The sequence below is a fragment of the Theropithecus gelada genome, chromosome 18, assembly GCF_003255815.1.
Source record: "Theropithecus gelada isolate Dixy chromosome 18, Tgel_1.0, whole genome shotgun sequence".
Classification (NCBI taxonomy): domain Eukaryota; kingdom Metazoa; phylum Chordata; class Mammalia; order Primates; family Cercopithecidae; genus Theropithecus; species Theropithecus gelada.
Genome location: NC_037686.1, coordinates 69,656,412 through 69,668,523, shown reverse-complemented (window position 1 = coordinate 69,668,523; position 12,112 = coordinate 69,656,412). Strand labels below are relative to the sequence as shown.

At 40.5% G+C, this 12,112-nt stretch overlaps 1 protein-coding gene across 1 annotated transcript in view; it reads right to left on the bottom strand.

Annotated features, from left to right (window-relative positions):
* Nucleotides 1-12,112, bottom strand: part of ZNF236 (zinc finger protein 236) — a 146,393-nt gene that overhangs the window by 36,962 nt on the left and 97,319 nt on the right. The window contains exons 21-25 of the mRNA XM_025365657.1: nt 11,492-11,595; nt 8,985-9,350; nt 7,144-7,289; nt 6,809-7,049; nt 6,221-6,400 (exon numbers count right to left, since the gene is read on the bottom strand). Coding sequence (XP_025221442.1) covers nt 6,221-6,400; nt 6,809-7,049; nt 7,144-7,289; nt 8,985-9,350; nt 11,492-11,595 — 1,037 coding nt within the window. The remainder of the gene's footprint in view (nt 1-6,220; nt 6,401-6,808; nt 7,050-7,143; nt 7,290-8,984; nt 9,351-11,491; nt 11,596-12,112) is intronic.

The window sequence follows — 12,112 nt, the reverse complement described above, 5'->3', positions numbered from 1 at the left end:
TATGCTCAACGCAAGTTTGGTATGGGCATTAGAGGTTTTTAATTGAGTGTTTACTTTAGAAGAGCCATGTTTAATTTCAAAATAATGTCATTTTAATTTCAGTTATTAGTGGTGTGGCCTCAAGCTAGATCTGAAACTGACTATGACTCTAGATAAATATTGCTCACTAAGAGGCAATCTCCTAACTACTATTACAGAGGTGAGATCCACTAATAATTATAACTAGGACCAATGGGATGTGTAAGCCACTCTAAAAACATCTGCTTAATATTAAGGATTGAGTGGGTCAATATATGAAGAATTGCTTCCTATACCCAGGATTATTCAAAGATGCTAAAGGTATTCAAGAACATAAGACAACTTACTTGATCACATAAAACAAACCCTATATTTAAGAATAGCTGATATTACATTAGTACACAAATATTCTTTAATTATGCATTCATCTTTTAATGTCACCCAATCCCTTGAAAAGCTTTTTTTTTTTTTTTTTTTTTTTTTAAATTTAGCAAGAGGGATATAAGCTAAAGTAGCCTGAGAGAGAGCGTGAGAGAGAAAGAGATTTATTTTCTCAGCTGGCTTTTTTTTTTCTTCTTGAGACGGAGTTTCGCTCTTGTCGCCCAGGCTGGAGTAGAGCAATCTCAGCTCACTGCAACCTCCACCTCCCAGGTTCAGGCAATTCTCCTGCCTCAGCCTCCTGAGTAGCTGGGATTACAGGCACCCACCACCATGCCCAGCTAATTTGTTATATTTTTAGTGGAGACAGGGTTTCACCATGATAGCCACGCTGGTCTCAAACTCCTGACCTCAGGTGATCCGCCCACCTCGGCTTCCCAAAGTGCTGGGATTACAGGCTTGAGCCACCATGCCCGGCCTCAGCTGGCTCTTTAAAAAAAAGGTCTAAAAGAATAATAATTTTTAAAATGCAAATCAGCAAAGTGGGTATGTTGCTGTCTGTACAGAAATATCCGCTGCATAACATGTGGGAGCCTTGCACCCACTGACTGAGGACAGCTCGCCTGCCCTGAGAGGACCCTCACCTGCGTGTGAGATGCTGGTGTGACACTTTCAACATGTGTCTGTGGAGGTGAATTTATAGGTACAGCACTTACTACCGAACTAGCCAGATCGCAGGAGTTTAAAGAAATGCGGGCAGCCAGAGCAGAGCCCTGGAGTGCACGCGCCCTCATTCCACCCAACTTCTCCCTTCGGTCAGAACATCCCCAATTCTGAGTCAAGCAACCTGCTGCACCTGCAAACATCCAGGATCACCAAGAAGCACAAACCACTCCACTCAAACTGAAACTTCTACAACCTGACTTGTCTCTCCATCAATGTGCCAGGGGCTCACTAAGGATGTTGAGCAGAGTTTCCAGGAAGACATGAGGCTGCACCGCTGACAGCCAGTTTCCTGCTCAGTGAGGCCAGCTAGCAGGGCGTGAATCCAGACATCTCACCCAGAGCCCTGCACCACAAGCGACCACCGCTCGCTTCGGCCCACACACAAGCAGCACGTCTTCACACTGCAACACGAACCAGGCAGCGGGGGAAAGGTGATGAACTCACAGCCCAGGATTACAATTCTAGAGATGAGAAGAACACACTGCGTGATCCTTTAAAAACCACAAACTATGAGGTTTAGAAAACAGGAGAAAAACATTTGCTATGTAACTTCAACAATACATCATATATTTTGGATCTTCCAGGCATTAAAATATCCACACCTCCTTGCTTCAGCTAAAGGCCACCACAGGTCATGCAAAGTCGAGCAGCTGGCATGGGGAGAAAAGCTGCCCCACTCTCAAGCCCCTCTCTCAGCTCAGCCAGAACGTCCTCAAAGAAGTCGCAGGGCCACCCCCTGTGACATGTGCTCTCTGCACCATCATCTCTCCTTTATATATGGTTACAGCTGTAATTTTACAGTCACTTGTGGATTCTTCAAAAAATGTCTGCACTCCACTTGTTTCTAAGATCCAGAACGCAGGACCACCTCTGACCTGTCCAGAGTTATATTGCCAGATTTCGCGCAATTCTTACCACACAGCAGACACTATAATCTTTTATGGAATAAATGAACTACTGGACAAGAGGTCGTTTCAATTAAGAATTAAGCATGAAAAAAGGACTAGCTTTTGGGTACAAACATATCTGAAGATTACGTTTTTTTCCTTACAAAGTGATATACATAGTTGGAAAATAACAAGGCTAGGAAGTGAACGCAATCTCTACAAGGTGAAAAGAATGAGATAGGTGTGTTATCCTAAACTGTTAATGGTTACTTACAAAATTGTCATTATCTCATGTGAGCTCATTTATTACGCTGGTGCAAAAGTAATTGCAGTTTTTGCCGATACTAGTATGTTTATTTTCCATAAAATTATATGCTTTAAAATATTAGAAAGCTGCCTCCTTTCCATTTTTCTATTCTATTTTCAGCTGGTGTCAGAAAATTCTCACTGGAGGGCAGAAGTAATGAGCTGAGTAAGAGACTTCCAGTGCTGGGTTAGAAAGGGACAGCTTTGTACACGGAGTTATTAACATGATAACATATAAATATATGATGCTTTGTACAGTTGAATAAAATAATTTACTTTCATGACTTAAAAAGTAACATTATCGATTGGTTGGTAACATTAGAGAGAATTTTGTATCCTAGAATTAGACATAAGCCACTAATCCTTACAGAACGGTACTCCATGTGACAAAGAATGATGCTGACATACCTGTCGTGCTACAGGACAGTTTACCTCCTCAGTTACTGTGGGCTGAGCTCTTCAGCTATGACCTCTTATAATGTCTCTCTTGGCTAACTCTTGTGCGGCGTACCTGAAGAGTTCAATGTTGTACTCTGTGAGAGAAGCTGACCATTGCTTATTGTTAGGGTAGCACCTGTAGATTATTGACTTCAGGTGCTAACAATCTTATGCTCTTGTTTATTAACAGTTCACTATTTCCTTTAGAATTGTGTTGAATAAGTTCTTGACCTAAATGGAAATTAATATTGTGATACCTGAAAACAACATTCTCAGATGCGTATTGGCAAGTATGTTAAACATACAATTGTATCCTCAAAGCTTTCATTTTCAATTCAGTAAAATTTATGGAAAAACGAAAATGAAACCACAAAAATGCATTTCCCTAAATGACAGTATTTGTTCACACTTTTTAAGCTGTGAAGTATTTTAAAAATACTTCTTATGAGTTCTACTTTAACTCAGTATTTAGGCCCTAAAAATCACAGACTTTGTTGAATAAAACTGTCAATGAATTGAAAATATTTCCAAATATAGTGCACGGCCCAGGTACAGCAAAAGCATGTTAAAAGGATCTGAGGGGCATCAGCAAGCAATAACAGAATCTCCCCTCCCTGCCCTCCACTGGGCAGGCTTGCCGAGCCCGTGATGCTGCAGTTTCCTGTGTGCTGTGTTTCTATCCTGTGTATTCTGAATGCTCTCAAGTACACACTAACATGTCTGCAATACATTCCTACTAAAACACATTTGCTTGATTCAAAACCCACTAATGCTAGCTTCATCAGCTACTGTAATGATATAATGAAATCATATAGTATGGCAACTAGAAATGAATATGCGAATAAAAAACCTGTTGGAATTCCAATGGAAACCAAATTGAATGCCTTGGAAAGACCTGGTAAACAGAAGATACTTTAAACATTCTGCTGTCAAAATAGGCGTAGGCAAGACAACTACACAAAATCCGAGAGAAAAAGATTCAAAAGACAAAAATATACTGCACTATGATTGCTTTATAGTGACCTACATTCTCACGCCACGCTGAAGAAGTAGAAACAGGAAATGAAACTGCATGATGAACATGAGTACAGGCAAAAATTTTAAAAAGTAGAAAATGTATTATCACCTGAGCAAACCCATATTCAAAAGATCCAGGGATAAATCTCCAAAGTACGCAGGTGTCACTTGCTTGGTTCCCAAATTTTATATACCTTTTTATTAATAACTGGGCTTTTGAAAACATCAGGTACAAGGACTTTCATTGTATCTGGACAGGGTAATTCCAGGAGGCAAAGGACTGCCTTTGCCTTTTACTCAACGTATAACCTTCTTCTGAATGCCAGGACTCATGAACTGCCTAAAGTCTGCAAAACTTAGCTGAAGTGATATGTGCATTCTCTATTACTTGCATGCATTTATAATCCTATGTGTTAATGGAAAAAAGAACATACTACGAAATCTTTGAAAATTTCTATGGAATATCTAGATGCTTTTAACAGGTTACCATAAATTAAATGCTTTTTGCAGCCCTTTCAAAATGGGATAAGGAATTGTATAGTCAATTCTCATTATCCATCATAATAAGTCAGAAAAAACAATCTTAAGCCCAAAGTTGAAACCAAACTTATTTCATTAACTCATTTAAGGTTTTCTCCTAGAAGCCAAATTCTTTTGTTTTTTGTTTTTTGGTTTTTTTTTTAGACGGAGTCTTGCTCTGTCGCCCAGGCTGGAGTGCAGTGGCCGGATCTCAGCTCACTGAAAGCTCCGCCTCCCGGGTTTACGCCATTCTCCTGCCTCAGCCTCCCGAGTAGCTGGGACTACAGACGCCTGCCACCTCGCCTGGCTAGTTTTTTGTATTTTTTAGTAGAGACGGGGTTTCACCGTGTTAGCCAGGATGGTCTCCATCTCCTGACCTCGTGATCCGCTCGTCTCGGCCTCCCAAAGTGCTGGGATTACAGGCTTGAGCCACCGCGCCCGGCCCAAATTCTTAAAAAAAATAGTTATATTCATCTACACTTTCAAATATACTAACAAAATAACCAAATGGCCAATAATAAAACACAGGAAGAACAGAGGCACAATCCACAAACTGAAGAATACATTTTCTTAACTCTGAACAAGAACCACGCACTATGTGGTTTTGATAGGACCTGGCACAATGCTTCTTATACTAAGTGTATTCGAGAAAGTTAACTGGATCAACCAAACAGCTTTCCTTCAGATATAAATATAATTTTAAAAGGAAGAAGGTTACTGAATTATATAAAATTCAATGTTAATTTTCGCTTTCCAACAGCATCTAAAAACCACTGCATTTCATTCAAAAGCAAAGCTGTACCTAAAAATAGTTCCTCAAATTTCTCACTAAAATATTAAAAGAAATAAAGACATCTTCCTGAAAAAGAAAGCTTCTGGTTTTCTTATGAATACCTTTTCTTTCAGTTCTGAAATTAATTTCTGCAGAAATATCTCTGAAACAGCAGAAATGCTGCCCTTCACGGTTGAGTCCATCTAGAATGCTGTCCTTCTCCACAGCTGTGTTTCAGGAAGTGGGGCTGCTTCCCTCTGTCACCTCAGATCTCCACGGAGGTGTTTTGATTCCTAGCAAAACGTCTTTGTTAACAGCATCATCAGGTTACGAGTCTTAAATAAGTTAATATTGAATGAGTTAATATCTGTGGAAGTTACTAAAATAATATCTAATACTTAGTAAGGGCTATAAAAGTTGTTGAATTAACAAATGACTCTTAGTTAATACAGAGAGTTTATAGTTAAGAGTCACGTGAGCGAAGCACACCAGGAAAATATGTTCAATGCTCACTGAGATCCGAACACGCTATGGGAATTAATGATACGTAAGGACCAAGGAAGGCACACAAGGAGAAAAGTCAGAATATGAGCAGCCTAGCCCTGAAACAGGGAATGAGTCAGCCTGGTGACTGGTGGAGAGAATTAGATTGCCAATTTTAGGTGGGCTTTACTGCCAAAGGGTATTTCCTACCCGTTTATCTATTTTTCAATGTTCTCCCATGTTTCAATTTTTCTGTATAATCCTAGTAGAATTCTGAAGACATACGGTAAAGAGAGTGCCATGGGGATCTATAATGCCCTAATGTAAAGTTTATACCAGTTTCATGAAGCATGAGTGAGAACCACAAAGCTATGCTTTCTGCTCTTTGCCAAACAAAAATAACTTATTCTCTAAAAATGAGTCAATAAATGAATGAATTAAATAACTGACTGTACTCAAACTGGAAATGACATGAGAAACTATAATTTTTCATTTCTGGTACCAGATCTGAATTAGAACACATTATTTTCACTAAACTTCAACTTCCCCCATAAATTACAAATACGTATTGAGCACAGGCTTTATGCACAGCAGAGTACTGTAGGAAAAGAGATAGTAAGATATACAGTACTTAAATTGCAGGGTGAAAGGATGTTTAAAATAATAACTTACTAACCGGAGATAGTCAGGGTAATTTCCTGTGGAGATCCCGAGGAAGATGTGGCAGTGGGCCCAGTGGCCTGTGCCAGGACCTGGCTCAGGCTGGAGTTGTTGATGGTCAAGGTGATCTCGTGGGGACCGCCGGAGGGGGACACCAGACCTTGCGAAGTCATCACTTGAGTGAGGTCTTGGGTCCCTGATTGTCATTACAAAGCAAAACAAAGTTGAGCTTCAAAAAAATCAATTTCCCCTATTTTTATATTAAAAATATTTTAGTTAAACTGTTATTAAATATTTCAATGAGAGAAAGATATAAAACAAAGCATCAGTCATCTCTAATTCCTTCATCTAAAAAGAAAGCCTTGCGATGAAATGAAGCCAGGATGAAAAGAGTAATTAAATGAAGGTAGTAGTAATTAAGAGCATATACTAAACACATATCATTAATTATAAGAAAAGCTTATTTTATTCTCAGGACATTTGATTTATTCTCTTCCACAAAGAGAAGAAAATGACATTATAACATCCTAAAATCAAATATGTGATCGCAAGCAAGAAACTGAAACTCCAGCTGTCACAATAAGCAAAAGTGAGTGGCTCTTACCACTGCTGTTAGTGGTCAGCACTGAATCCTGCTCAGACAGTGGGCCTATCGTCAGGTTCGCAGAGGTCACTGTGGGCTGTAAGGACAGGCCTGAGATGGGCTGGATGACAACACTGGCAGGGACCGTGCTGTCCGACGTCTGGAGAGAGCTGTTCTGTGGGGCCAGGCCAGGCTCCCCCGTGAGCTGCTGAGCCAACAGGTTGCCCTGCTGTAGCGTCTGCTGCAGAATGCTCGGATCAATCTGAAAAGCAGCACAGGTACTTGTAATGAAAACTTCATGCTTCTGTGTGATGCCAAGAGAATTACAGCACAGGAGACCATGGAAGATGTCATACCTGCAACGTAATGTTATTAATGCTGGCAGCATCGATTCCAGAAATCTGTACATTTGGTCCAACCAAGTTAGCAGCCAACTGTAACTGGATGCCTTCTAGGGTAGCCAGGCTCCCATCTGTCAGAGACACAGTCAGGTCACCCCCAGCTGGCCAGAGAAAGAGAAAGGGAATGAACGAATATTGTGAATGCTTCTTAAAATTAAAGTAATTCATTTTTTACATAGGGATTTTTAAATACATAAGTTGTACACATTATGTCAATACAATCTTGTTGTGGAATACCAACACCTACTTTATACCATATACACACATATGCTGTCTAATCACGCTTTATACCATATACACACATACATTGTCTAATCAGTCTTTATACCATATACACACATACAGTCTAATTACCCTTTATACCATATACACACATACACTGTCTAATCACCCTTTATACCATATAAACACACACTGTCTAATCACCCTTTATACCATATACACACATACTGTCTAATTACCCTTTATACCATACACACACACTATCTAATCACCGTTTATACCATATACACACACACTGTCTAATCACCCTATATACTGTATACACACACTGTCTAATCACTCCAGAAACCTACTTTATACCATATACACACACACTGTCTAATCATCCCAGAAACCTACTTTCTACCATATACACACATACACTGTCTAATCATCCATTATACCATATACACACATAAACTGTCTAATCACCCATTATAACATATATACACACAATGTCTAACCACCCCAGAAACCTCCTTTATACCATATACACATACACTGTCTAATCATCCCAGAAACCTACTCTATACCATACACATACGCTATCTAATCACCCCAGAAATCTACTTTATACAGTACACACACATACACTGTCTACTTATCCCAGAAATCTACTCTATACCATACGCATACACTGTCTAATCACCCCAGAAACCTACTTTATACCGTATACACACATACACTGTCTAATCATCCCAGAAATCTACTTTACACCATATACACATACACTGTGTAATCACCCCAGAAACCTACTTTATACCATATACACATACACTGTATAATCATCCCAGAGCAACTCTGTGAAATAGACACACTTTATTCCATTCACAGACACTGTCTAATCACCCCAGAAACCTACTTTCTACCATATACACATACACTGTCTAATCACCCCAGAACAACTCTGTGAAATAGATACTCTCATTACCCACTTTAAATATATCAGAAAAGTAGCTGAAAAAGATTCTACCGATTAGCCAAAGGTTCAAAACAACCACTACTACTGAGTGGTGATCAGGCTGCAATGGTGCCATGAGTCACAGAAACAGAAAGAAGGGCACACAGGACATCTGACTGCCATGTACAACTGCTGCATTTACTGGCAGGTACACAAGTCAACACAACTAGCTAAAACGTCACACTTCTCAAGCACTATGTGACCCAAGAACAAATGGAAAACGGCACTGTATCAAAACCAATGCTAATGAGTATTTAGAAATTACACTTCTCCCTCCTAAATTTATGAGACTGCCAACTGAGTAAAAACAAGTTTACATCCACTAAAAACAAAAGCTAAACAAAGTGCTTAGTGTAAAAAAGCAGCTGTCATGGAAGACAGAACAGGAAATGGAAAGGGGCAATGTCTGCCAGATGGGATTCCCATTTTTCCAAATGCCTCATAAGGGAAAGGCTCAAAGAAGGGAAACATGGTGCTACGGTAAACAACGTCTCTTCTACTGTGGGAACAGACAGAAGCAGCGCAGAACAGTTCAATCACTGTGCCGTTCCCATTCCCCCGGCTCAGTGTTCACCTGACACGGAGGCAGGGAGAATAGCTTGGCCCACCAGTCCTGGTTGCAGCAGATTCTGATCAAACTGTCCTGTTAGCACAGAGTTGTTCATGATAAACACATTAGGGTCAGTAGAGGAGGAGTTGAGGAGGTTTACGGGCTGCAATCCTTCCGACGAGCTTCGAGTCACAGGCTTTCTGGCCTTCTTTGGGTCTGGTTTATAATGAAACTGCATGTGTGTCTTCCTTCTACCCGAGGTACGGAAACGCAGCTCACAGTGCGGGCATTTGAAGGGCTTGGCTCCCGTGTGCAGACGCATGTGGACCTTCAGACTTCCCTTCGTGGAGAAGGCGTTGCTGCAGACGTGACAGCTGAAGAGCTTCTGACCTGAGAAAAGCCCAGCCAAGAATCAGCAGAGGCGATGGCAGCCGCGACACTCACACCCACCCCACTCAGCTGTCAATCTGGATGTAAATATGTTGAATCAGTGGATGGAAGTGCTTTAATGAGAATCCCTTTTACCTATAAGATGTTATGGATGTCACAGGCAATTGTTGCAGGAATTTAACAGTATATTATTTACAATTTGAATTCAGCATTTTCACAACCCTTTGAGCTTTATAGTGTTTCTAAACCACTGCGTTATTCTGAACCTTGATTGGAATATTTGATTTATATTTATCAGAAGCTAATGGGTGGTATGACTTAACAGCCCAGCTCTGAATTACTGTCACTTTTCTTTAATTTTACAAATGGTACTTTAACATCTCAGCATCTGTCTATCTTCTCTTCTGCCAAACAGGAGCGACCAAAATGCCAGCACAGGTAGGCATCACATGGGAGAATGTGCAAAGGAAAGTTCTATTCTAGGGTCAAAGAGCTGTGTGCCTAGTATCATGTATCTAGCTCCTGAGGCTCTTTTCATGATTACTGGGTATATCAAAGGCCACGAAGGCTCAGAGCACCACGAGCACAGGCTCCACCCTCCAAGAGCCTCTGGGAGCTGAAAAACTTCCTGGCTGGCTTTTCCCCTTTACTGGTCCAGGAACAAACGCTAATTTTTACAGCATGGCGCACACTAGGATCCACAAAGGGACTAGAGCAATCTACTAACCCAATGCCACCCTGGGTTCCTCAGAAATCACACCTCTACTTCAGAATGGAGAAAGAGGAACTAAAAGGTATTTATCCCGAGACTTCCATTTCTAGTCCTTATCCACATAGCCTACACTGAACTCCAAAACCAAGGAAATGATGAAGCAGCGTGTACCAAGTCATCGTGGATGTCACTGGGCACCTGCTGCATGACAGGCCATGCCCTAGGCCTGGGGGCGCAAAGGTAAATGAGGCCGGGCCCTCCATATCTGCAAACAGTTCATTGCATTACACAAGAGAGACAAATACAGGGAGCCTAAAGAAACAACAGAAAAACTGCACACAGGACAGTCATATAAACAAGCTCAGGGATCTGTTTATCTAGCTCCAAATATTAACCCATCAGAAAAGAATCACAGGGTCAGGTAAATGTGTGAAAGTCCATTTGTTCTTGTTGGTTGAATTCTGCTTATAACCAACTATGAAGAATATAAATTGGTCTGATAATCGTAATTCTATGAATCATTATAACAACAGCTCTGCATTCACTGTGCGTTTACCACAGGCCAATCCATTCCTGAGCGTTTACCAAAGGCCAAACACTTTTCCCAGCTATTTAAGTGTCTTAATACTTAAAGCTATTTAAATGTCTGAACTCCCAAAGACAGAGGTACAACTATTAGCCCCATCTTCTGCAGGAGAAACCTGTGGCTGAGAGGACAACCTTGTCTAGGATCACAGAGCTCACAGGAGGACTACAGGATTCCCAAGCGGGCAGAGGCAGAGCCGGCCTCACCACCGCTAGGATGCACTGTGCAGAATTCCAGAAGCAAAGGCGCAGACGAGATGAAGATGAGAAAAAGGCCAGGAATACTGGACATTCACTTCTCCCTTTGCAAGATTTTCCCCCCACATAAAAATAATTATGAAATGATAACTGCCATCAGATTTGCTAAGTGCCAGGTTTTACAAAACCTCAACATACTAAATCTCTTTGGCTTAAATGAGACTAAGAGGTAATCTTTTTAACAAAGTTATTTAGGCATGAGTAAGAATACATGACAATTTTTAAGAAAAATGTAACTTTTGAGACCTAATACTTTTTTTCCAACTGAGTAAAAACAAGTTTACATCCACTAAAAACAAAAGCTAAACAAAGTGCTTAGTGTAAAAAAGCAGCTGTCATGGAAGACAGAACAGGAAATGGAAAGGGGCAATGTCTGCAAGATGGAATTCCCATTTTTGGGAAATTGTCATTTGGACAGCTTTCCCTGTGTTATGAATAAAAAAATCTTTCATATCACTTTCTTCATGGTGTTTCATTTTTAAGCTTTCTAATTTGGAAAGTATTATGTATGCAAAATACATAGGAACAAAACATACGAAATGCTATCCTAAGATCTCTACCAATGACACAGGAATGTGTTCCTTACCTGTGTGAGTCTTCACATGGCAATCGAGAGTGGATTTCACAGTAAAACTCTTTCCACATTCATCACATTTGTATGGCTTTTCTCCAGTATGGATTCGAACATGCCTATCCAAAAAGCGTTAATTATAGACGCATTGACAAACGACTTCATGATTTGAAATTTATAACTATATAAATTAAAATTAGGTGTTACGACGTTTTGATTACGTTTGGCCAAGAAAAACTTTAAGCTTCACTCCAAACAAAAAATACAATAAACAAATCCAAATAACAATGAAAATATTTGCAAGACAAATAATAATAGAGATAATTTCTGTAGGGAGGGGAGCAGTGGCTCACGCCTGTAATCCCGACACTGTGGGAGGTTGAGGCGGGCAGATCATCTGAGGTAGGGAGTTCAAGACCAGTCTGGCCAACATGGTAAAATCCCGTCTCTACTGAAAATACAAAAATTAGCGGGCCGTGGTGGCAGGCGCCTGTAATCCCAGCTACTCAGGAGGCTAAGACAGGAGAATCGCTTGAACCCAAGAGGCAGAGGTTGTAGTGAGCCCTGATCACACCACTGCACTTCAGCCTGGGCGACAAAGTGAGACTGTCTCAAAAAAAGAAAGAAAACAATTTC